The sequence below is a fragment of the Scyliorhinus torazame genome, chromosome 2, assembly GCF_047496885.1.
Source record: "Scyliorhinus torazame isolate Kashiwa2021f chromosome 2, sScyTor2.1, whole genome shotgun sequence".
In the NCBI taxonomy this organism is placed as follows: domain Eukaryota; kingdom Metazoa; phylum Chordata; class Chondrichthyes; order Carcharhiniformes; family Scyliorhinidae; genus Scyliorhinus; species Scyliorhinus torazame.
The window spans coordinates 72,076,294-72,103,650 of record NC_092708.1 but is presented as its reverse complement, the minus strand read 5'-3'; the positions used below and the strand labels follow the sequence as shown (position 1 = coordinate 72,103,650).

General features: G+C 45.0%; 1 protein-coding gene across 3 annotated transcripts in view; it reads left to right on the top strand.

Annotated features, from left to right (window-relative positions):
- The window catches only part of mgat5 (alpha-1,6-mannosylglycoprotein 6-beta-N-acetylglucosaminyltransferase), a 241,215-nt gene that overhangs the window by 24,910 nt on the left and 188,948 nt on the right, over positions 1-27,357 (top strand). For all 3 annotated transcript variants that reach the window (XM_072472736.1, XM_072472725.1, XM_072472747.1), the window contains exon 2: positions 8,269-8,672. In XM_072472736.1, the coding sequence (XP_072328837.1) occupies positions 8,432-8,672 (241 nt within the window). In that variant the 5' untranslated portion in view covers positions 8,269-8,431. The remainder of the gene's footprint in view (positions 1-8,268; positions 8,673-27,357) is intronic.

Genomic DNA, 27,357 nt, shown 5'->3' with positions numbered 1-27,357 from the left:
GCACATCTTTAGGTAGTGGGGGGAGACCCACGCAGACACAGGGCGAATATGTTGAGTTAAAGTTAATGCGTTTTTGTTTATATGTCTTTCTTCTATTGTGTAATTTTGGTTAATATGGAATTTTCTTAATGAACATATTTTGAAATAAGAACTTTAAGAATAGAAAAGCAGATTATTTTAAGGCATAAAACTTGCAAATATTGATGTTCAGAAGACCTTGGGTGTACTCTTACAAGGAACACAAAGGCATGTGGGTGCAGCAAGCATTTAGGAAGGCTTATGACGTATTGGCCTTTATTGCAAAAGGATTGGAGTACAAGAATAAGGATGTGCAATTGTTCTGGGCATTAGTTGAGACCACACCTGGAGTAGTGTGTGAAATTTTGGTCTTCATATTTAAGGAAGAATATATTTGCATTGGAGTCCGTTCAGTGAACGTTTACTAGATTAATTCCTGGAATGAGCGTTGCGCAGGTCAGGTAAGCGTTGCGCAGGTCAAAGAGACACAGCCTGAGTGAGTGAGACACAGACAGAGTGAGAATTTGAAACTTGGTAATTTGGTGCAGTGAGGTAACCAGGCAAGGTAAGTGATGAATCTAATTCTGTTGTTTTTCAGTTAAAAGTGCAGTGTAGATTAGTGTCTGATTGGCTGAAGCTGCCCCCACACTAATTGCTGAGAGGCAGTTATCTGGCAGTCACCTGAGGCCTGTTTAGTGGCACAAAGGTACACATTGTATTCTTCTCTTTGAAGTTTAAGTAGTGTGAGTCATCCTAAAGTCTGTATAAAAGACAGACAGAAAGCGCACTTAGCAAGCGTTGCGCAGGTCAAAGAGACACAACCTGAGTGAGTGAGACACCGACAGAGTGAGAATTTGAAACTTGGTAATTTGGTGCAGTGAGGTAATTCGGTGAAGAGTGGGAGAAGGTGCTTTTTCCCTACTGTTTTCTCTCTTTCTTCTGGCCTGTAACTTTTAATCAGCAGGGGGAGAACATCTAAGACCCTCGGAAGGTAAGTAAGTGATTTTTACTCATTTTTACTTTTATTATCTTTTCAAATTGTGTGTGTCTGGGGGGGGGGGGGGGTGAACTGAAGTGACATCACAGAAAAGCTGTGACCTGAGTGGCTGGGTGGGAATCTACACTAAATTAAAAAAATTAAGCATTGGTAACGAATTAAACATAATTACTTATTATCTAAGCCAGAGATCAGAGAGTACTATATTTAGCTTTCACATTTATAGTAGAAATCTAGTGCTAGGAAACAGATAGTTAACAGTAACTTAAATTTTTTTTTTAACTTTTAACTTTAATTTACTAATTAATTGACGCAATGTCAGTTAGAGGGATGCAGTGCTCTGACTCTGAGATGTGGCAGGTCCGGGAGGCTTCCAGCGTCCGGGATGGCTTCATCTGCAGAAAGTGCACCCAACTGGAGCTCCTCACAGACCGCATGGTTTGGTTGGAGCAGCAATTGGATGCACTTAGGAGCATGCAGGTGGCGGAAAGCGTCATAGATAGCAGTTATATAAATGTGGTCACACCCAAGGTGCAGGCAGAGAAATGGGTGACCACCAGAAAGGGCAGGCAGTCAGTGCAGGAATCCCCTGTGGTTGTCCCCTTCTCGAACAGGTATACCCCTTTGGATACTGTCGGGGGGGATAGCCTATCAGGGGAAAACTGCAGCAGCCAGAGCAGTGGCACCACGGCTGGCTCTGATGTTCAGAAGGGAGGGTCAAAGCGCAGAAGAGCAATAGTAATAGGGGACTCTATAGTCAGGGGCACAGATAGGTGCTTTTGTGGACGTGAAAGAGACTCCAGGATGGTACGTTGCCTCCCTGGTGCCAGGGTCCAGGATGTCTCTGAACGGGTAGAGGGCATCCTGAAGGGGGAGGGCAAACAGCCAGAGGTCGTTGTACATATTGGTACTAACGACATAGGCAGGAAGGGGCATGAGGTCCTGCAGCAGGAGTCCAGGGAGCTAGGCAGAAAGTTAAAAGACAGTACCTCTCGGGCTGTAATCTCGGGATTACTCCCTGAGCCACGTGCCAGTGAGGCTAGAAATAGGAAGATAGAGCAGCTAAACACGTGGCTAAACAGCTGGTGTAGGAGGGAGGGTTTCCATTATCTGGATCACTGGGAGCTCTTCCGGGGCAGGTGTGACCTATATCAGAAGGACGGGTTGCATCTAACCTGGAGAGGCATAAATATCCTGGCCGCGAGGTTTGCTAGTGTCACACGGGAGGGTTTAAACTAGTATGGCAGGGGGGTGGGCACGGGAGCAATAGGTCAGAAGGTGAGAGCATTGAGGGAGAACTAGGGAATAGGGACAGTGTGGCTCTGAGGCAGAGCAGACAGGGAGAAGTTGCTGAACACAGCGGGTCTGGTGGCCTGAAGTGCATATGTTTTAATGCAAGAAGTATTACGGGTAAGGCAGATTAACTTAGAGCTTGGATTAGTACTTGGAACTATGATGTTGTTGCCATTACAGAGACCTGGTTGAGGGAAGGGCAGGATTGGCAGCTAAACGTTCCAGGATTTAGATGTTTCAGGCGGGATAGAGGGTGATGTAAAAAGGGTGGCGGAGGGGTGCGCTACTGGTTAGGGAGGATATCACAGCTGTACTACGGGACGACACCTCAGAGGACAGTGAGGCTATATGGGTAGAGATCCGGAATAAGAAGGGTGCAGTCACAATGTTGGGGGTTTACTATAGGCCTCCCAACAGCCAGCGGGAGATAGAAGAGCAGATAGGTAGACAGATTTTGGAAAAGAGTAAAAACAACAGGGTTGTGGTGATGGGAGACTTCAACTTCCCCAATATTGACTGGGACTCACTTAGTGCCAGGGTCTTAGACGGGGCAGAGTTTGTAAGGAGCATCCAGGAGAGCTTCTTAAAACAATATGTAGACAGTCCAACTAGAGAAGGGGCAGTACTGGACCTGGTATTGGGGAATGAGCCTGGCCAGGTGGTAGAAGTTTCAGTAGGGGAGCATTTCGGGAACAGTGGCCACAATTCAGTAAGTTTTAAAGTGCTGGTGGACAAGGATAAGAGTGGTCCTAGGGTGAATGTGCTAAATTGGGGGAAGGCTAATTATAACAATATTAGGCGGGAATTGAAGAACCTAGATTGGGGGTGGATGTTTGAGGGCAAATCAACATCTGACATGTGGGAGGCTTTCAAGTGTCAGTTGAAAGGAATTCAGGACCGGCATGTTCCTGTGAGAAAGAAGGATAAATATGCCAAATTTCAGGAACCTTGGAGAACAAGAGATATTGTAGGCCTCGTCAAAAGAAAAAGGAGGCATTTGTCAGGGCTAAAAGGCTGGGAACACACAAAGCCTGTGTGGAATATAAGGAAAGTAGGAAGGAACTTAAGCAAGGAGTCAGGAGGGCTAGAAGGGGGTCACGAAAAGTCATTGGCAAATAGGGTTAAGGAAAATCCCAAGGCTTTTTACATGTACATAAAAAGCAAGAGGGTAGCCAGGGAAAGGGTTGGCCCACTGAAGGATAGGCAAGGGAATCTATGTGTTGAGCCAGAGGAAATGGGCGAGGTACTAAATGAATACTTTGCATCAGTATTCACCAAAGAGGAGGAATTGGTAGATGTTGAGTCTGGAGAAGGGTGTGTAGATAGCCTGGGTCACATTGAGATCCAAAAAGACGAGGTGTTGGGCGTCTTAAAAAGTATTAAGGTAGATAAGTCCCCAGGGCCTGATGGGATCTACCCCAGAATACTGAAGGAGGCTGGAGAGGAAATTGCTGAGGCCTTGACAGAAATCTTTGGATCCTCACTGTCTTCAGGTGATATCCTGGAGGACTGGAGAATAGCCAATGTTGTTCCTCTGTTTAAGAAGGGTAGCAAGGATAATCCAGAGAACTACAGGCCGGTGAGCCTTACTTCAGTGGTAGGGAAAATATGGGAGAGAATTCTTCGAGACAGGATCTACTCCCATTTGGAAGCAAATGGACGTATTAGTGAGAGGCAGCATGGTTTTGTGAAGGGGAGGTCGTGTCTCACTAACTTGATAGAGTTTTTCGAGGAGGTCACAAAGATGATTGATGCAGGTAGGGCAGTGGATGTTGTCTATATGGACTTCAGTAAGGCCTTTGACAAGGTCCCTCATGGTAGACTAGTACAAAAGGTGAAGACACACGGGATCAGGGGTGAGCTGGCAAGGTGGATACAGAACTGGCTAGGTCATAGAAGACAGAGAGTAGCAATGGAAGGATGCTTTTCTAATTGGAGGGCTGTGACCAGTGGTGTTCCGCTGGGACCTTTGCTGTTTGTAGTATATATAAATGATTTGGAGGAAAATGTAACTGGTCTGATTAGTAAGTTTGCAGACGACACAGAGGTTAGTGGAATTGCGGATAGCGATGAGGACTGTCAGAGGATACAGCAGGATTTAGGTTGTTTGGAGACTTGGGCAGAGAGATGGCAGATGGAGTTTAATCCAAACAGATGTGAGGTAATGCATTTTGGAAGGTCTATTGCAGGTAGGGAATATACAGTGAATGGTAGAACCCTCAAGAGTATTGAAAGTCAGAAAGATCTAGGTGTACAGGTCCACAGGTCACTGAAAAGGGCAACACAGGTGGAGAAGGTGGTCAAGAAGGCATACGGCATGCTTGCCTTCATTGGCCGGGGCATTGAGTATAAGAATTGGCAAGTCATGTTGCAGCTGTATAGAACCTTAGTTAGGCCACACTTGGAGTATAGTGTTCAATTCTGGTCGCCACACTACCAGAAGGATGTGGAGGCTTTAGAGAGGGCGCAGAAGAGATTTACCAGAATGTTGCCTGGTATGGAGGGCATTAGCTATGAGGAGCGGTTGAATAAACCCGGTTTGTTCTCACTGCAACGAAGGAGGTTGAGGGGCGACCTGATAGAGGTCTACAAAATTATGAGGGGCATAGACAGAGTGGATAGTCAGAGGCTTTTCCCCAGGGACGAGGGGTCAATTACTAGGGGGCATAGGTTTAAGGTGCGAGGGGCAAGGTTTAGAGTAGATGTACGAGGCAAGTATTTTACGCAGAGGGTAGTGGGTGCCTGGAACCCGCTACCGGAGGAGGTAGTGGAAGCAGGGACGATAGTGACATTTAAGGAGAATCTTGACAAATACACGAATAGGATGGGAATAGAGGGATATGGACCCAGGAAGTGTAGAAGGTTGTAGTTTAGTAGGGCATCATGGTCGGCACGGGCTTGGAGGGCCGAAGGGCCTGTTCCTGTGCTGTACATTTCTTTGTTGAGAGCATTGCCTTATAATGGGAGGCTGAGTAAATTGGGCCTCTACCCTCGAGTTCAGAAGAATGAGGCAATTTAATTTTATTGGGGCTTTATGAAATGAAATTAAAATCGCTTATTGTCACAAGTAGGCTTCAAATGAAGTTACTGTGAAAAGCTCCTAGTCGCCACATTCCGGCGCCTGTTCGGGGAGGCTGGTATGGGAATTGAACCCGCGCTTCTGGCCTACCTTGGTCTGCTTTAAAGGCTAGCTATTTAGCCCTGTGCTAAAGCAGTCCCAGATGCGGTTGCCACTGAGGTTGACTCTGCTCCCTGGGGGATTGGCAATGCACTGGGTCACAGTAGTTAATCACTTTGGACTGAGATGTGGAGAAATATCTTCACTGAGAAGGTTGTGAATCTTTGGAATTCTCCAGTCCAGACGGTTGTGCATATTCCATCGTTTAATATATTTAAGATTGAGATAGGCAGATTTTTACCTCTCAGATTCCTGGCATATGGGGAGCAGACAGGAAAATGGAGTTGAGACCAATAATCAACCATGATCATATTGAATGGGGGAAGCAGGCTCATGGGGTCATGTAGCCTACTCCTATTTCTTATGTTTTTATTGGTGTCCTAACTGTTCAGCCTAGTTTGGATTGGATTGGATTGGATTTGTTTATTGTCACGTGTACCGAGGTACAGTGAAAAGTATTTTTCTGTGAGCAGCTCAACAGATCATTAAGTACATGAGAAGAAAAGGGAATAAAAGAAAATACATAATAGGGCAACACAACATATACAATGTAACTCCATAAGCACTGGCATCGGATGAAGCATACAGGGTGTAGTGTTGATGAAATCAGTCCATAAGAGGGTCATTTAGGAGTCTGGTGACAGTGGGGAAGAAGCTGATTTTGAGTCTGTTCGTACATGTTCTCAGACTTCTGTATCTCCTGCCCGATGGAAGAAGTTGGAAGAGTGAGTAAGCCGGGTGGGAGGGATCTTTGATTATACTGCCCGCTTTCCCCAGGCAGCGGGAGGTGTAGATGGAGTCAGTGGATGGGAGGCAGGTTCGTGTGATGGACTGGGTGGTGTTCACGACTCTCTGAAGTTTCTTGCGGTCCTGGGCCGAGTAGTTGCCATACCAGGCTGTGATGCAGCCTGATAGGATGCTTTCTATGATGCATCTGTAAAAGTTGGTAAGAGTCAATGTGGACATGCCGAACTTCCTTAGTTTCCTGAGGAAGTATAGGCGCTGTTGTGCTTTCTTGGTGGTAGCGTCGACGTGGGTGGACCAGGACAGATTTTTGGAGATGTGCACCCCTAGGAATTTGAAACTGCTAACCATCTCCACCTTGGCCCCGTTGATGCTGACAGGGGTGTGTACAGTACTTTGCTTCCTGGAGTCAATTACCAGCTCTTTAGTTTTGCTGGCATTGCGGGAGAGATTGTTGTCGCTATACCACTCCTCTAGGTTCTCTATTCCCTCGTGTATTCGGACTCGTCGTTATTCGAGATCCGGCCCACTATGGTCGTATCATCAGCAAACTTGTAGATGGAGTTGGAACCAAGTTTTGCCACGCAGTCATGTGCGTACAGGGAGTAGAGTAGGGGGCTAAGTACGCAGCCTTGCGGGGCGCCGGTGTTGAGGACTATTGTGGAGGAGGTGTTGTTGTTCATTCTTACAGATTGTGGTCTGTTGGTCAGAAAATCGAGGATCCAGTTGCAGAGTGGGGAGCCAAGTCCTAGGTTTTGGAGCTTTGATATGAGCTTGGCTGGGATTATGGTGTTGAAGGCGGAGCTGTAGTCAATAAATAGGTTTAATATATTTCATGATTGATTGATAAGATTGAATAGGATCTACTGAAAATCTTTGGTAACATCTTGAACAAGAGTGATTCTTCATCAAGCTTTATATTGAACTTGAACCTGAGCACTTACAATTGTGTCTCAATACTAAGAAAGTGAGACAAATTACTGTGGAGAATCCAATAATTCCAAATGAGAGGCTATTTTCTGCTCCTGGTTGCTTTGAAAAAATTGAATTATCCAATAATATGAATTTATCAATATGTGCACAGTGCAGCAAAGTAAGCATTTGGATGAAGAGTAAACTTCACATATAGACACTTTTATACATTCTAATTTTGGGGAATGATGTTATCAAGTGAACTAAGTGGGTAATTCTACTTAAGCCGTACAACAAGTATTGGATTGTATGGCCGGTTTACTAAAATTAAAATTGGCAAGGTGTAAAACAGATAGCTTATTCACTTTAATAAATCTTCCACTGGAGAGATGAGGATAAAATCACCTCTGTAGTTTTAATTGTTGCTGAAAGTGTGTAATTTGTTACTCCTTGAGCCAAAGTGAGGAACACAGGTCACAAGCGAATCTCAATGTGCCAAATTGCCAAATCTGTGAAGACCAGCGATTAACAAAGAAATGAGTAACTTGTTAATTCATGATCAGAATTTTGCAGCAGAGAACATGATTCTTTCAGTGATTCCCTGTCACCCATCAAGTAATGAACATTATATTCAAGGAGAATAGTAATTTGTGCATAGTTATTTTGCTTGCTTGCCAAGTTTTCAAATAAATCAACGTTGCAGAGACTCTCAAAACAATGTGAAAGTCGATCATGCATTTTGGGTAATGAAAAATATGCAGCACTTTGGTATATCCCAGGATTTAGCTGCATTTAGATATTGAAATAACATTGACAGTTGGGAAATTATTTTTGGTAAATGTCATGCTGACTTATTAAGAGAAGCCATTTTCTGATCTTTCCTGAGGGAAATTAGACAATTGTTTCATTATCAAACTGTTGCTGAAGTTACTTTAATTTTATAGCAGCCTAATGTTGCCTTATGTTCTGTTACAGTAACTGTTTATCTTTTAACTAATGCTTGCTCCTTTTATAACATAAATTGGATTCAGTTAAGGAAGATATTTGTTTCAATGTTCCTACTTCCAAAATAGATAGTATTTTATCTGATATTTTCTAAAACAATTTTTTCTTCTCTTTGCCCTAGTGTGGGTATGAACAGTATTGATGTATCTGGCTTGCCTGACTGAAGATGATTTTCCTAAAAGAACTTCACAAATATGAACAGGTTTATCTGGGCACATAACCAATAAAATCATGTACTTGATTTATGAACACTCTACTGAAAAATATCGTCACTGCTGAAAACAATGGCGTCCTTTCATGTGTGGAAGCTATCCTCACAAAAACTAGGATTTTTTCTGGTAACATTCGGATTCATATGGGGAATGATGCTTCTGCACTTTACCATCCAACAACGGACCCAACATGAAAGCAGTACTATACTTCGAGAGCAGATTCTGGACCTTAGTAAACGCTACATCAAAGCATTAGCAGAAGAAAACCAAAATGTTGCTGATGGGCCATATGTTGGCACGATGACTGCATATGGTAAGTTACTTATTTTAATAGTTTCTAAAGGATCTGCTTATTCTAAAGATGATTATTATTTGGTGGGCTGGAAATAATTTTCAGTTATATTTAATTTTTAGTAATTATATTTAACTGTTTTACTGTACATTAGTTATTACAAGTGGCGTGGATTCAACACATCATTTAATCCAAGCTGCATTCAATATGAGACCAGAGATTCTTATCTGCAAATGGATGTGATGCCACTCCAGTGATATTAAGCCATTCTACTGACATCCCTGGGTCTTTCAGGCCAACTTCAGTGTAACCAGAAACTGTAGCTCGAGTTCACCATGACATAATCATGATTTCGGGTTAACTGCTAACTTAAAAAAACATTTACTTTAATCTTTCGTGAGATATGGGCATCACTGGAAAGCCAGCATTTGTTGACCATCCTTAATTGCCCTTGAGATGGTGGTGGTGAGCTGCTGCAGTCGTGTATAGTTACACCTAAAATGATGTTGGGAAGAGAATTTCAGTGAAGTTCATTTTTTGGTCAACAGTAACCCCTGGAATGTGATGGTGGGAAATTCGGCAAGGATGTTAATGTTGAATGCTATTGCTCTTGTTGGAGATTGTCATTGCCTGGCATATGTGTGGCGTGTCTGTTACTTGCCATTTATTAGTCCAAGCCTGAAAGTTGCCTCAATCTTGCTGCATGTTGGCATGGATTAGTTTAGTATCAGAGTTGTTGTTAATTGTACGGAACATTGTTCAATCACCAGCAAATATCCCTACATCTGACCTTGTAATGAAAGGACGGCCGCTGATAAAGTCCTGGGACTAAGGTGATTGGCTAACAAAACTCTCAACCATCATCCTTGTGTGCTAGGTTTAACTCCAACGTGTAGAATTTCCTCCCGATTCTCATTTCACTCCAATTTTGCCAAGGCTCTTTGATGCCACACTTAATAAAGTGCTGTCTTGTTGTCAAGGGCAATTCACTCTTTACTATAACCCCACCGTACCCCTGTATTGCCACTGGACTAGTAATCCAGGAGCCCAGGCTAATGCCCTGGTACATGAGTTCAAATTCCACCATGGCAGTTGGTGGAATTTTAATTAGCCTCCGTAATGGAAACCATGAAACCATTAATTGTCATAAAAACCTATCTGGTTCACTAATGCCTTTTTAGGGAAGGAAATCTGCCATTCTTACCAGCGGCACCCACATCCCATGAAAGATAAAAGGGGGAAAAAAAACTCCCCTCAAGTTTAACTCTTTGCCCATACTTCGATAGAATTTAGTGTTAATGTTTTGGCTAAGGCAATCCTCTCACTGCTGATCTCTTTTTTGAGCTCAGGGTATTACAGTAAGTTTATCACTTAAACACTGAAGGCCATTAATTTAAAGTTTAGGTTATATATGTATTGAAAATGCTCAGCAGGATTGGGGGCATCTCTGGAGAGAGAAACAACTTTGCTTCAGGTCTGAAAGGTCATCAAGCTGTAACATTAACTCTTAGAATCATAGAATTTACAGTGCAGAAGGAGGCCGTTCGGCCCATTGAGTCTGCACTGGTCTCTGGAAAGAGCACCCTAATTAAGCCCAGGCCTCCACCCTATCCCAGTAACCCCACCTAATCTTTTTAACACTAAGGGACAATTTAGCATGGCCAATCCACCTAACCTGCAAATCTTTGGACTGTGGGAGGAAACCGGAGCTTCCAGAGGAAACCCACGCAGACACTGGGAGAAAGTGCAAACTTCTCACAGACGGTCACCCTGGACCGGATATGAACCCAGGCCCCTGGAGCTGTAACGCAGCAGTGCTAACCACTGTGCCACCCCACCATCTTCTCTCTCCAAAATCAAAATGTTGCTTATCCTGCTCAACATTTGCTGGTTTTATTTTAGATTTCCAGAACTTGGAGTATTTTGCTTTTATATAATGCACAATATTTAGCAAAACGACTACTTCAATTTTAATTGAGATTCTTTTAAAAAAAGTTTGACACTCACCAAATTATAAACTTGTCCAGTGCAATATTGAGAACTATGGCCATCATCTGTTTACTGGGCAACACCTTGTTACGGACCTTGGTCTTGTTGCTCTTTCTAGCTTTATTCTATTTGCTCTGTTTCGGTCACCTTTGCTCATGAGTCGCCAGGTATCTTTATGATACCGCCACGTGGTTCAAGTTTTTAGGTTATGATTAATAACACAGCACACCGCTTAGTAAGGATTAAAACAACGGTCATTTATTATATACAACAAGCAATATTAATACCATAATACTACTTTCTATATAACAAACCTATCACTACTGGCCAATACTTAACTTAGGAAGAGCCCACCAGGTCAGGGAAACGAATGGCTTGTCCAATCAAATCTGGCCCGCGGGATTCAAAAGGCTGCTACAGGTCGGTGGCTAGGTGTCTCTACCGGATAGCGATCGTTGGATTCACACTTACTGCTACCGGTGGCTGGTCTTCTGAAGGTCTCGAGCAGGCGAAGATGAGAGAGAGAGAGATCTGAACTTGGACCTTTACTTTTATAGGGCCCAGGGGCTTCCCGCCTCCCGGGGCGGCCCTTGACCCTGAGTCCCAAGTGATTGGATTCTGTCCCCAATCTCTGGGGTCGATGTGTCCAATGGCGAGATGATTCCTCGATCGGGGGTTGGTCGCTCACCTGTCTTTGTTTCGGCCACTGCAGGCGCCGACGGGTCTGGCCCGGTATTCAATTGCTAATATGTTGCAATTGTTCCCGGGGATAGCCGATTTAACTGTGGATGTCTGAGTTGATTAGGTGTAAACAGTCCTGAATGAAACTGCGGATACCTGGGTTGAAGGGCTGTTGATAGCCCTGAGTATCGATCTGGGCTACGTTCCCAGAGCTGAATATGCGAACCTGTCTGCAGCTGCCTGCTTGTGTCTTGGCTGCTTTTCCCAGCAGTCTTTCGGGTTAGCCATTTTAAACTGGGTTTTGGCCAGATTAATCGGAACGCAGCCATTTTACATGGCTACAGTCTGCAGTTTACTCTGCATTATGTATGTATCTGTGCATAAATCAGTTACATATAAATATGGCCTAAATTTTGGGAGTTAGTTATTGGTATAGCTACAACATGCTCAAGTCTCCTTGGCCTTTTCGTTCTAATGTCTGTCTGACCGTATCTCAGCCCAATAAATTGGGCATGCCCTCGACACTCAAATTTCATTATCCTCCAATTACATTTGTAACCATAGTCCAGGCACAGCAGGATTATCATTTGTTCTTATCTTACCATTGTAATTTTTATCAACCATAGGTGGTGACACATTGGTATACATTCAGGAAGGAAAACTGTGACTCGGACTCCTCAATTTGATTCTGGACTTCATAAAGTATAATGACTTTAAACTTTTAAAGAAGGGATTTGATATAATTGCATGCCTAATCACTGGAACCCAAATTACCCCTTCAAACAGATTTCAGCAAAGATATAACTATTAGGTAAAGACTAAACTGGCAAATAAAATCAAAGTTTATTGATTAGAAGCAGAATAAAACAAAATCCCATCATCAATCAAGACTTACTAATCAATGAACTAAAACTTAGTATTGCTGAACAAAGAACAGTCCCCTAGTTAATTCCTGTCTTGACCAATCCGACCTAATTTAAACAAAGGCTTGGCAGTTAACTATTCGTTGGTGCATTCTCCATAGCAGCACCTCTACCAATAAGAGTCCTTTGCTAACCAATCAGCACCCTCTTCTAATGCAATACGAATTGTTGTGCCCTTTGAGGTTTGGTATTCTTACAAATCTGTCCTGGCCAGGGCAAGATGAAAAACTTCAACAGTTTGTTAGCACAGTGGTTAGCATGGTTGCTTCACAGTGCCAGGGTCCCAGGTTTGATTCCTGGCTTGGGTCACTATCTGTGCGGAGTTTGTACGTTCTCCCTGTGGCTGCGTGGGTTTCCTCTGGGTGCTCTGGTTTCCTCCCACAGTCCAACGATGTGCAGGTTAGGTGGATTGGCCATGCTAAATTACCCTTGGGGTCCAAAAATGTTCGGTAGGGTTATGGGGATAGAATGGAGGTGTGGGGCTTAAGTGAGGTGCTCTTTCCAAGGGCCAGTGCAGACTCGATGGGCTGAATGGTCTCTTTCTGCACTGTAAATTCTATGTTCTATGTCTCTTTTCAGCAATGCTCAGTTCTATACTGCCAAGCGACTATTTGACCGATCAATTAACTAAGAAGGGAAAATAAAGGTAAAGTACACTTATCAACCCATGTCTGCAGACATCACTCTTTCAAATGGATGATCAATCCAAAAGAAGCAGGCAACAACCTCAATTCTTTGCATCAACAGGGTACCTCTCAGTTGCCTCCAAACAGCACTACACCTTCCTTGATACCCATTCAGGCAGGATAACATTTGACTGTCCAGGTCTAGTACTGTAAACACAATCTCCATGCTGACGGAAACTCTCACTGTTCCCGAAGACCTAAACCAATTTTTCTTCATTTGGTGCTACAAAGATAGTTTCTCATAATCCTTTTTTTAATACCCTCCGGTGTTGTAACCCCATTTTAGCCAAGCCAATGTTTTTGGGAATTGATAATCAATAATATTGTAAGTGTTAATTGAATTGAATCTAGCTAATTGCACACGTTGCTTTAAATTTAACACCATGCCTTGGTTTAAAATGTGTTCCTTACCATGTTTTTACAATCAGCATAGTATATTTACAACCATACTAATCAGTACAGCAGAATCATTAGTGCAAGATGACCAAGTAAGCAAGCGTGCTAAATCCTAAAATTAAGTCCAAAACCTAGGCCAGCATACGTGGCATCAGGTCAAACTAGGCAAGGAAATGTCTCCTGATTAGCACTTGCACCCTTCTTCAACAGATAAATCAGTGATCCTCCATGTTGGACACCATTCAGAAGAGGCACTGAGGGGTAGCAAGAACATAATATGCTTTGGGTGGGTGGTGGGGGGAGGTCGAGGGTTTCGATATCCATCACATAAAGTGGCTTGGTAGCTACTATTGACCGATCTGTTTGAGTCCTGAAGATTATATCTGCCAGTCTAGGCTTATAATAATCTTTATTGGTGTCACAAGTAGGCTTACATTAGTGCTACAATGACATTACTGCCCACTGATAGTCCATTTATGTTCTACCTGGGCCATCCGGTGCCTGACCTCGCTACAGCCTTGGTCCAAACCAGGACAAACTAGCTGAATTCCAAAAGTGAGGGGAGATTCACTGACCTTGGTATCAAGGCAGCATTTGTCTGTATACATTACTAAGGAGCTCTAGCAAAATTGAAGTCCATGATACTTGGTGGGGGTGTTGGAGAAGCATCACTGACTGGAGTCATGCCTGCCAAAACAAAACTAGCTGTGGTTGTTGGAGGCGAGTCATCTCGGCCTCACGACTTTGCAGCAAGGGTTTCTTCGGGTAGTGTCATAGACTCAAAAGCTTAAGTTGCTTTATCAATGAACTTTGCTCCATCAGAAGTGGGCAGCACGGTAGCATTGTGGATAGCACAATTGCTTCACAGCTCCAGGGTCCCAGGTTCGATTCCGGCTTAGGTCACTATCTGTGCGGAGTCTGCACATCCTCCCCGTGTGTGCGTGGGTTTCCTCCGGGTGCTCCGGTTTCCTCCCACAGTCCAAAGATGAGCAGGTTAGGTGGATTGGCCATGATAAATTGCCCTTAGTGTCCAAAATTGCCCTTCGTGTTGGGTGGGGTTCCTGGGTTATGGGGATAGGGTGGAAGTGTTGACCTTGGGTAGGGTGCTCTTTCCAAGAGCCGGTGCAGACTCGATGGGCCGAATGGCCTCCTTCTGCACTGTAAATTCTATGATGATAAGTGGGAATGTTCGCTGACAATCCACAAGTCTTCAGTCACATTCGTAGCTCCTTAGATACTGAAGCAATCCATGCCCACAATATCTGAACAATGTTATGCTAGGGGTGGTGTAGTGGTTAGCACTGCTACCTGACGACACTGAGGACCAAGGTTCGATCCCGGTCCTGGGTCACTGTCCGTGTGAAGTTTCCATATTTTCCCCGTGCCTGCGTGTGACTCACCCCCACAACCCAAAGATGTGCAGGGTAGGTGGATTAGCCACACTAAATTGCCCCTTAATTGGAAAAAAAAATTGGGTACTGCTAAATTTATATGAAAAAAACATGGCTTGGACTGATGTCTGGCATGCCAATTACTTAAATGCGTATCACTGAAGTACCAGACAATGACTATCTCAGACAAGAGAATCTAACCATTCCCCCTTGACATTCACCAACATTAGCATTGCTGAATTCCCCATCATCAATGTACTAGCCAGAAAATTAACTGGGGGTAGATCCTGGATGATCTTCCTAAAAAATACTGACGTTATATCAACACCACTACAAGGATTGCAGTGGTTCAAGAGGGTGAGCACTAAATACTGGCCATGCCAGCAATGTTCATTTGTTCATCGGATGTGAACAACGAATACGATACCTGAAAGGTTGGTGGAAAACAGCTTCAGTGTTTTTAAAAGGAAATTGGATGAAACCTTCAAAAAGTTGCAGGGCTGTAAAAAACGAACTGATGCGTGAGATAGTTGGATACCTCTTTGAAAAGCAAGCTCCAAATTGCCTCCAATATAACTGATTCCCTAAGCTTTAATATCATGAAAAATTGTTTGTTCTGGATTTTGGTGCTGCAGACATTGGATTGCATATGTTTGCACTGCTTTGTCCATTTATACCTATTTTAAGTTTGGATGGATTGTCAAATGATTAGGAGGATACTTGGGTGGAATCTGGTCAGCAGCATCGGACTTCCAAAGCTATTTGTTTGCATGCAGTTCCTGTCAATGTGAAGAGGCTGAAGCAAAACGTTTGCTATTGGATAGTTTGGTTTGTGTTGCTGCTTGACTTATTTGCTCCCATTTGTTTGACATACGATCTTTGTTTCAAGCACTGGTGAATGGCAGGCATGAATATATTCTGTGCCCATTTGGCAATTAATTGCAGACTGAGACCACACTTTTGTGTGGAATGTTTAGTTGTGTGGAATCTATCAGGTGGATGTACCTTTAAGAAATGGGTGTTTATCAAATAGCAGCAGTGATGTCAGAATGTGTGTGGAGCTGGGCTGTCTGGCTTTAATTTTGTTTGGAGCTGAAAAGCTGCTTTGTGGCTCTGTTTTTGGTTTTGTTTTCCGAGTTGGAGAGCTGTATTCAAAGCAAGCAGATGTGTAAAATGATCTTTCTCTCTACAAGCTAAAGAATGTCTTCAGCTCATTGATGATTTCAAAGTAATACCTGTTTCTGCAGATAATTTAAACCAGCTGTCTTTGTTAAAAAAAAAAGGGTTTAACTTATGGATGTTGCTAGGAAAGGTATTCAAGGTTACCTATAGAGTATTGTATCTGTGGGGTTACATGTGTTGGTGGTTGATGAGATGTTTACTGTGTGTTTATAAAATGTTAACTGGGTTCATAGAATAAACATTGTTTTGTTATAAAAATACTTAAGGTCTCTGTTGCAGAACACCTGGAGAGTGGACCCTTGTGCGCTCCCCATAACCAAAATCTATTAAAAATTGTGGGTCAGGTGAACTCCATGATATGCTTGGAGTTTTCTAAACCCTGCCCATCACAAATCCCTCCCAAAATACTTATTCATGTTTCCCTTCCATCCCCAACAGCATTATTCTATTTAAACTATACATATCAGTTTGGGCGGCAAGGGGTCACAGTGGTTAGAACTGTTGTCTCTTGGCGCCAGGGACCAGGGTTTGATTCCGACCTCGGCAACTGTCTGTGGAGTGTTTACGTTCTCCCCGTGTCTGCGTGGGTTTTCTCTGGATGCTCTTGTTTCTTCCCACTGTCCAAAGATGTGCAGGTTATGGGAACGGGGCAGGGAAGTGAGCCTAGGTGGGGTGCTTTTTCAGGGCTTTGGTGCAGACCCGCTGGACCGAATGGCCTCCTTCTGCACTGAAGGGATTCTATGATCAGCTGGTGTCGACTCATGATCTTTTCTGACGTTTGGGTGTCTTGCTAAGTACTTTAACATGTACTTGACAACTTTTACCTTCTACTGTCCAGATTCTCTTGGTGTTAGAGATTGGCAGAGTCTTCAATAGAAGAAATTACAGAGAGTTGTAATCACAGCCCAGTCCATCACACAAACCTGCCTTCCATCCATTGTCTACACCTCCCGCTGCCTTGGGAAAGCGGGCAGCATAATCAAAGACGCCTCCCACCCGGCTTACTCACTCTTCCCAACTTCCAGGAAATATAAAAGTCTGAGAACACGCATTAACAGGTCTTTGGGGTGACACATTTAGGGGGTGCCCCCTAGGACGCGTTGGAAATCTCTCTGGGAAGTTCCCATGTAAGGGTTTACGGCAATTGCCCAGAAGTGCTAACTTCCTTTGGACCATTGTGCTGGGCTGAGAACCATCTGACAGAAGCAATTTAAATCAGTAACTTTGGATGGTTCTGCCAGTTTTACCTCCCATAGTTGCTGTGAAAGAGTTAGAAGGGGGTAAAAAAAAACTTCTAACTCCAAAAACTTCTAACGATTTGAAAAACCCAACGCCCGCACATGCGTCTCTTTCCCACCCAACTGACCTGACCCAAATGCATGTGGCCTGATCCTCCCTCTTTCAGATGCGCTTGGACTGACACCTGACCCACCCCACATTCTTTGCTCACTCTCTCTGCTCGCTCTCGTGTCTCACCCAAGTTTAAAAAAAAAAAAAAAATTTTAGAGTACCAAATTCATTTTTCCAATTGAGGGGCAATTTAGCGTGGCCAATCCACCTAGCCTGCACATCTTTGGGTTGTGGAGGCGAAACCCACGCAAACACAGGGGAGAATGTGCAAACTCCACACGGACCGTGACCCAGAGCCGTGATCAAACCTGGGACCTCGGCGCCATGAGGCAGCAGGGCTAAGCCACTGTGCCACCGTGCTGCCCCTGTGTCTCACCCAAGTTAGGTGAGACAGGGGCTTGGGAATTACAGCGCATGTAGGTTTGTTGAGAATGGCAAACTGACGGAGATTGCTACTCTGCAGAAGTTACGGACCAATGTTTCAGGTCAAGGTGACCGTTTCATCAGAACACTTCTAATTAATTTCCTGATTCATAGGTATTGAATATAGACCATGAGCTGAAGATTCAGGTTATAGATCATCAGAGGACTTTTGCTGAAACGTTTTGAGATACTTTGTAGAATAAATGTACCAATTGTTTCATTCCTGCATAATTTCTTCACTCAAAATTTTTTTCCAGTGAAAATATGTTCAGCTTTGCTTTTTGTTCTCAAACCAACTGCCTAAATATTCCTGCTTTTTACTATGATTTTCAGCATTAAGCAAATCGCTAATTTTTGAAATTTGGGTTGAGATTATTATTTCAAGAGGTTTTGAAACTACGGTATGATATATTTAACTGTAAAGAGAAGCTTGGAATTTGTACGTGATTTGCTGGTTTTTGGACACAAGTCACCCGAAATTAACAACTGCAAAAGAAGCATGGCCCTTCCCTCCTAAACTGATTGTGCTCCTAGGGTGAATTGACCATCATTGATTGGGAGTTTCCGCTAATTGTTCTTGCTTAGAAACCTTTCGAGGTAGCTCTTAAATTAAAAAAATTAAGCAGGATTCCTTTGGACCTGGTTGCCATTAGGTATGTTTCATAAGATTTCAATGTATTTTTTTTAATCTACAAAAATGGCTACCTCAATATAACTAGAAAATAGTTTTTTATACATATTTTGAGTTTTTAATATATTTTTAAAGTTTCAGTAATGCAACCTACTTGCGAGTGGAGACTGGTTGAAACATTTTTTTTTAATGCTTATTTTTGTGTGAACATGTGTTGATCGAGATTCGCTAAGTTACTTCGAAACATAGAAAATAGGAGCAGTTCAGTCCTTCGAACCTGTTCCGCGATTCATTTTGATCATGACTGATCATCCAATTCAATCTGATCCTGCCTTCACCCCCTTCGCCCAAGTGTCATATCTAACTGCTTCTTGAAAACATACAATGTTTTGTCCTCAATTGCTTCTGTGGTAGCGTATTCCACAGGCCAACCACACTCTGGATGAAGAAATTTCTCCTCCACTCAGTCCTAAATGATCTATCTTAAATGATGCAGAAGTCTGAGAACACACACCAACAGCTTCCTTGCTGTTACCAGACTCCTCAATGGCCCTCTTATGGACTGAACCTCTACACATCTTCTCTACAGTTGTAACACTATACTCCGTATGCTTTACCTGATGTCTATGTACTTAAAATGAGTATTTATCGTATGTCCTATGTTTTTCATTATACCAACAAAAAGCACGGTAGGAAGAGAGAAAATCGACCGTGGATTTCTAAGGAAATAAGGGAGAGTATGAAATTGAAGGAAAAAATATACAAAGTGGCAAAGATTAGTGGGAGACTCTGGGAAATCTTTAGGGGGCAACAGAAAGCTACTAAAAAAGCTATAAAGAAGAGCAAGATAGATAGTGAGGCCGCATCTGGAGTATTGTGTTCAGTTTTGGTCTCCTTACTTGAGAAAAGACGTATTGGCACTGGAGGGTGTGCAGAGGAGATTCACGAGGTTAATCCCAGAGTTGAGGGGGTTGGATTACGAGGAGAGGTGGAGTAGACTGGGACTGTACTCGTTGGAATTTAGAAGGGTGCGGGGGATCTTCTAGAAACATATAAGATTATGAAGGGACTAGATGGGGTAGATGAGGGCAGATTGTTTCCACTGGCGGGTGAAAGCAGAACTAGGGGGCATAGCCTCAAAATAAGGGAAGTAGGACTGAGCTTAGGAGGAACTTCTTCACCCAAAGGGTTGTGAATCTATGGAAATCCCTGCCCAGTGAAGCAGTTGAGGCTCCTTCATTAAATGTTTTCAAGATAAAGATAGATAGTTTTTTGAAGAATAAAGGGTTATGGTGTTCAGGTGGAAAGTGGAGCTGAGTCTATAATCTGCCATGATCTCATTGAATGGCGGAGCAGGCTCGAAGGGGCAGATGGCCTACTCCTGCTCCTAGTTCTTATGTCCTTATGTTTAAATAGAATCCATATCGACTAAATCTCTCCTCGTACGTCGTCCTGCTATCCCAGGAATCCGATTGGTTAACCTTCTCTGCACTTCCTCGAGAGTAAGAAGATCCTTCCTCCGATAAGGAGACCAAAGCGGTAAACAATATTCCAGGTGTGGCATCACCAAGGCCCTGTATCATTGCAGCAAGACATCCCTGCCCTGTACTCTAATCCAGTTATTTTCAAAGTCGGGGTCGCACCTGCAGGTGGGACGCGGGCAGGTGTCGGGAGGGTCATGGAGCCATCCATCGCAGCATTCCTGATCATGGGAATTAACGTGCAACGGCCGCAACAGCCGGCTTTTAAAAATGCCGGCTGCGAGTGGGTTTAAAAATGACTGCCGGGACCGGCTTTAAAAATGCAGGCGCGCTGCGCATGCGTGCCCGCTCATCAGTGCACATACCCAGAGCCCAGCGAGAAGCACCATCTCCTAACATCGGCGCCATGACTCGGGAGCCGATTTATATATTTTTTTAAAAATTCAATCAGTCTTCCTGCTTGAAGTGAGGCAGAGAGCAGGCCACGCGCCTCGAACACTGACGCCACGTGCTGTGGACGCGATTGCGATTCCTCCATTGTCAGCAGCAAAGAAGCAATAGGACTGAAACATTTAAAATGGATCATTTTGTAATAAGAAAGAGAGAGTTAAGAGACACAAACAGGCCAGGAGTTCACAACTAAACCTACTGGAGAGAGTGGCTCAGGCGAATCCGCAGCAGGACAAAGCAGTAGTGGTGGTGTGAGCTGTCCAGGAGAACAACCGATACAGAAATGTGACATTGAATGACAAAACAAGTGAGATTGTGAGTGCCAAGCAGGCTCACTTGCTGCATTAAAGGCAAGTGAAAATGATGGGTCACGAAGTTTGGGTGGCGTGGGTTGTGAAAGTCGACCAGCATGGATTGCGCCGATCGGCTGCTGTGGGTCCCGAAGGTTGGCCATTTGGTAAAAATGGGTCCCCGGAAAAAAAGTTTGAAAAACACTGCTCTAATCCAAGTATAACGAGGGATTTTTCTTTAAGCTTTTTAAAAAAAAATGCTTTAAAATGTTATCTGGGCCTGTTTGTGGCAGATTTGGTTTCAGTGATAGAGAAATTAAGTGGGGAGAGTCACTTTTCAAAACGGGTGCCAGTTGCGCCCACAGTAGAATCTTTGACACTGGAACTTGATTTTTTTAAAAAATAAAGTTTATTAAAGTTTTCAAACACAAATATTTTCCCTTACAAATCAACACAAAATGGTAGCATGATACCTGCTATATAACATTGTTTAAATAATATAGTAAACTAACCAAATATTATACCTGCTATATAACTGGAACTTGATTTTTAACAGATTTCAGAAATGTCACATTATGTAACCATTTTAAGAAAAGTATAATGGAAAAGGTTGAGTCACATTGATTTAAATCATGATAGATCTGGCAAACCCTAAATACAATTGCAAAGAACAATACAGCATAGGAACAGTCCCTTCGGCCCTCCAAATCTGTACAGGTCATGATACCATCCTTGGCCAAAACCCTAAAGAACAAAAAACAATACAGCACAGGCTACTTCTGTATGGGTTGTTCATCAGACGCCCTGGAGCTCACACCAGCACTGTTTTGCCCTGCCGTGGACTCCCCTGTGAATTCTCCATCAGATGTAGTTGTGCGGCCCTGGCCTGCTTGTGTCTCTGGCCCTATAATTCTTAGTCCAAAATGATCTATCGTCTGTTCTTCACACAATCCTGTTGCTTGCTTGCTGGCAGCTACAAAATGGCAAAAGGCCTCTGTAATTTTGCACCTAGAGGTGGCGATGCAGTATACCAGGCACATGACGTCTCTATCGCTGCTTCTGATGGGAAGACCATAATATGTTAGAATTCTTCATTAAGGTGAGAGTGACACAGTTAAATCTGAGACTAGGGTCCTGAACGTAAGGAAAGCTAACTTTGATGGTATAAGACAAGCATTGGCTAGGATAAGCTGGCAAAGGATACTTAAGGGGTTGACGGTGGCTAGGCAATGATCGACATTTAAAGAACACATGCATGAACTTCAACAATTTGTACATCCCTATCTGGCGCAAGAGTAAGACAGGGAAGGTGGCTCATCCATGGCAAACCAGGGAAATCGGCTAGTGTTAAAGCCAAAGAGGAGGTATATAAATTTGCCAGAAAAGCAGCAAGCCTGAGGACGGGGAGAAATTTAAAATTCAGTAGAGGAGGACATTGGGTTTAATTCGGAAGGGGATAAGAGAAAACGAGAGTAAGCTTGCAGAAAACATAAAAACTGACTGCAAAAGCGCCTATAGATGTGTGAAGAGAAAAAGACTGGTGCATTCTAACCACCTACTGTAAAGAATTTCTTGATAGTGTCCCTTTTAATTTGTGACTCTTAATTTTGTCATTTTGTCAAACCGTGGAAAATAACTGTTTTGCATCTTGCCGTCTAACGTTCTCTTCAGCAGGAAATGGGATGGTGGGACCTCAGAGAATTGCCATCACAAAGGAACTGGTACTGAACAAATTGTTGGGTGTGTGGTTGACAAGTCCCTGGGTCATTAATAAGTGGCTAGTGGTTTTAATTTTCAGAGAAGGTGGTATTAGGTTGGAAAATAGCAAAATGTATTTAAAGAAGGATCTGAATGCATTGGAAGCAGGTCAGAGAAGGTTTTCTAAGCTAGTGCCTGGACAAACAGGTTGTCTTGTGAAGAAAGGTTGGAGAGACCAGGCTTGTACCCATTGGAGTGCAGAAATGCAAGAGGTAACTTGATTGAAACATATATGATCCTGTGGCATCATGAAAAGACCGATTATAGGAGAAAGCATAACAACGCCTGCACTTCCTCGGGAAACTAAGGAAATTCGGCACGTCCACATTGACGCTCTCCAATTGTTACAGATGCACAGCATCCTATCTGGCAGCATCACAGCTTGGTGGACAACTGTTCGGTCCAAGACCACGAGAAACTAGAGTTGTAAACACAGTCCAGTCAATCATGTGAACCTGCCTCCCATCCATTGACTCTTTCTATATCTCCCGTTGCCTTGGGAAAGCGAGTAGCATAATTAAAGACCCTGACTTCCGGTGACGATGATGTGCTGAGAAGTCGCACATCAGGTGGCTCTCCTCCCTCGAACCTGCAATATAGCCACTTTGCACCTGAAAAACAGCTAAAAAAACAAAAAATTCATCCCCTCGAGTTAAGCACAACAACGGGGGGGGGGGGGGGGGGGGCGGCCGAGGCCAAGGCCGAAGCCCTGGCACAAAGGCAACAGTCCCTGGACAAAGCAGAAAAGAGATTGGAAACCCAGGAGGCGATAATCACAGACCTGGAAAGGACCACAATGGACCAGAGTGACCGGATCGTCGCCCTAGAAAAAGAGGTGGCGAGGCTGGCTGCGACACAGGACAGCCTAAAAGGAAAGGTTGAAGACCAACAGAACTGGTCGAGGTGGCAGACCATTACGAATCGAGGGCCGTTGGTAGAGACCCCACAGACTATGTGGCCCAAATGCTGGGCAACCAGAAGGGAAGGGAGACGTTCCCCAAACCAATAGAAATAGACATAGCCTATCGATCGCTCCGACCAAAGCCGGGGACCAGCCAATGGCAATTATTGTGAGAATGCAATAGAATCCTGCGCTAGACCAGACAGTCCAATTGCAGCTGGGAAGTACATAAGTTCTGGATATACCAGGACATTGGGGCTGACCTGGCCAAGTGCCAGGCTGAATCCAACAAAGCAAAGGCCGTGCTGCACAAGAGCGGTGTAAGATTTGGTATGCTGCACCCAGCCAAGCTCTGGGTTACATTCCAGGGCAAAGAAGACTTTTTTAGCAGTCCCTGTGGAGGCGGATAAGTGCGGGCTGGAAAAGCGGCAACAGGGGAAACGATGAGGAGCCCACAGAATGAGACTGTAACATGGCAATGTGCTAACCAGGAGGACTGGGGAAGAGAGAGAGAAAGAGGGGGAAATAGCCCCAACATCCAACATCAAACCACCACCGAGACTGTATTACGAGGGAGAGCCTGGCCTCGTTCTGAAAAACTGGGGTAGTAAAGCAAGAAATTCAGAGACCAGACGAGGGAAGGCAACACAGTAACTCCCGGGAGGGGATAGCTAGCACGGGGATTCGTGCGAAGGACAGAAGCCGCACAGTTGGCGGCCATGTTGCCTGCCCCCTGGACAAAGGGAAACCGTGAAGCAGTTCCTTGATGGACTGGACATGCCAGTCGTGGGGAGCTCAGGAAACGAGGACTGGAAGCACCACTAGAACTAGGAGAGGTCCATGAAGGTGGGGAAGGCGCTGGGAACGGATGGTTTCCCGGCGGACTTCTACAGAAAATTTGCAACAGCACTGGCCCTGCACCTGCGGGAGATGTTCACAGACTCACTGCTGAGAGGCACACTGCTGCCCACGCCTCAAGCCTCAATCTCACTGATACTTAAAAAGGACAAAGACCCAACAGGGTGTGGTTCCTACAGACCCATCTCGCTACTAAACGTAGACGCAAAAATACAGGCCAAGATCCTAGCCAAAAGGCTGGAGGACTGTCAAAGGTAGACAGCTAACATCAAAGACAGGAGCCTGCTGAACATGTTCATGACCTCATCCGGGGCGAGAACACCCGAGGTGATCGTCTCCCTGAACGCAGAAAAGGCCTTGGATATATTTCTTACTTCGCCCAAGAATTCTCTTAGACAGCCTGATATCTTAAAGATATTTGCTTCTGTAGGGTATATGGTCCACCCAAATGTATGCTGCAGTCCTCTGGAAGGTGCTTTAATTCTCCTCCGTTACAGCTATTCTGAGATTTCTGCACCGTAGATGCCTCAGTTCCTTGTTCTGATTACTTTCTCGATACTTGCAAGCTATTCTGCTGGTTACTTTCTTTTGCCACAAAACTCTTGAGGGCGACTGTAGATTTTTCCAATAGTTTTAAGCTTTGCAACCTTCTAGCTTCTTTTCCCTCACAAAATCGTGCTGTGATAAGCCCCATCAATACTCCATGTGGTCACTTCCGATGGTGGTAATGTGCTGAGTGGGCGCACATCAGGTGGCTCTCCTTGCAATCGGACCCAAAATTGCAAATTTCCCAGGTTTCGTGGCTCAAAAAGCCAGCTAAAACACCTAAAAACCCAAATGGCACTAGTAGCGAAGAAGCAGAAAGGACGATGCCGGCAAATGGTAGTTCACAGGGCCGGTGAGAAGGCAGAAGCGGCAGCAAGGGCAGGAGCAATGAGCAGATGGACCAGCAGACGCACGAGGCGAGGCGGAGGCCCTGGCGAAACAAGGGATGGGGTGACTGGTGACCCGAACAGAGGAACATGAACAGGCAGCAACGCCCCCCACTACACCGGGGGATGGATGGCAGACATTTCTTAAAAAAAGAACTGGCTGCCATGAGGGGGGCGATCAAAATGGAACTCCAGGTGGTGATGGAAGCGATGACCGCCCTCCAGCGCACGATAGATGGCCTGGGAAAGGAGGTGGAAGCCCAGCAAAGGATGATCCTGGACCTGGAAAGTGTGGGAACCAACCAGAGTGATAGGATCGTGGCTCTGGAGACCGAGTTGGTGGCAGCCCAAGGGAACCTGAGGGGAAAGTTAGAGGACCAGGAAAACAGATCCAGGTGATCGAACGTCCGTATTGTGGGACTGATAGAGGGGGTGGAGGGAAGGGAGCCAACAGCCTTCATCACCCACATGCTGGGCAACTTGGTCAGGAGGATCAGCTTCCTAAACCCCCAGACGTCGACAGGGCACACTCTGGCCAAAACCCAAGATGGGGAGCAGCCGAGAACGATAATGGTGAAGCTGCACCGGTACCAGGACTGGGAAAAGATCCTGAGGTGGGCCCGACAGACAAAGTCGTGCTCGTGGGAAGGACGCAGAATAAAGGTCTATCAGGACATTGGGACTGACCTTGCGAAAAAAAGGTCCGAATTCAGAAAGGCAAAATTGGTACTCTACGAGAGCGGGGTGAGGTTCGGCATGTTGTTCCCGGCCAGACTCTGGGTAACCTATAAAGGAAAAGAACATTACTTCAGCACCCCAGCGGAGGTTGGAGTTCGTGAAGACCAACAACCTAGAAAAGGAACAGACGCAGCAACGGTGAGGGCAGCGGGGAAAAAGACGGAAGGTGGAGGACGAAACAGGACCAAGATCTGTTGTACGGACTCTTGTATTTGCATGGGACTGAGCTGCCTCATTCTCGGACTAAAGTAGGAGGACAGAGAGAGGGAAGCTAGGCTAGGCAAAACAGGTGAGGGGGCGAGGAAGGGAACGGAGACGGGCCGACAGAACAAAGTCAAGGCGAGACAAGCCCAGGGAGGCTAGCCACCTTACTAGCAGAGAGGGCTAGCACGGGAAGACGAGCAGCAAAGGGGGTCACGGCGCACCTCTCAGGAGAGGGAGCATCTAGCTAAGGGGGGGGGAATAGGCCAGAAAGGGAGGGGGGGATAGGGAGGGGAAGGGGGAACAGGGGAACGGGAGGGACTCACAGAACAGAAAAGGGGCAGACGGATAGGTTGGCAGCAAGACAGACACAGGCCTCAGCAGGCATGGAGCAAACCGAGGAATCAAGATGGCGCCACAGGCAGCCATTTTGGAGGGTCCCTAAACAAAGGGAGACCCCGGAGTGCAGGGGCGCACCCACGTGGCGTACACACAGTTGGCGGCCATGTTGAGTGCCCCCTGGAGAAAGGGAAACCCTGGAGCGCAAGGGCCCGACGTCATGGGGACAGCGGCGACCACGGCCATTTTGGACGTCCCCCGATCAAAGGTAAACCTCGAGTGCAGGAGCGTGTCCACCAGGTAAGTGTGGTTGATCCCGCAGGACAGGGGGGTCAGAAACCCCCACACCAGGATAGTCATCTGGAACGTAAAGGGACTTAACGGCCCAGTGAAAAGTTCCAGAGTTTTCGCCCACCTGAGTAGCCTGAAAGTGGACATAGTCTACCTGCAGGAGACACACCTGAGGGAGAAGGACAGATTACTGTTAAAGAAGGGCTGGGTGGGACAGAGGTACTCTTCATGCAATGGGACGAGGGCTAGGGAAGTGGCCATATTGATCAGCAAGAGGATGAGATTTACTGAGACTAGGATGGTTACGGACCCAGAGGGCCGGTACGTCAAGGTCAGCGGAGTTCTGGAAGGGGTACCGGTATTACTGGTAAATGTGTACGCTCCCAACTGGGACGACACAGACGTTATAAAAAAGTTCATGGCGGAAATTCCCGACATTGACACACACCGACTGATTATGGGGGGGGCAACTTTAACTGCGTACAGGACCCGCTGACCGACCGATCAAACCCCAGAACTGCGAAAAAGACTAGCATGGCTAATGAACTGTGAGCATATATGGAGCTGATAGGGGTGCTGGACCCGTGGAGTTTCCTGCATCCGGGAGAAAAAGAATTCTCGTTTTTCTTCACCAGTGCACAAGGTATTGTTGCTGCTAACTTTAGCCTTAGTTTAATTGCTCTGATTTATCACCTTTGCTCTCGAGTCGCCAGGTATCTTACTGATACCGCCACGTGGCTCAAGTCCGAGTAATGATCAATAATCCAACACACCGCTTAGTAAGAGTTAAATCAACGTACATTTGTTATATACAG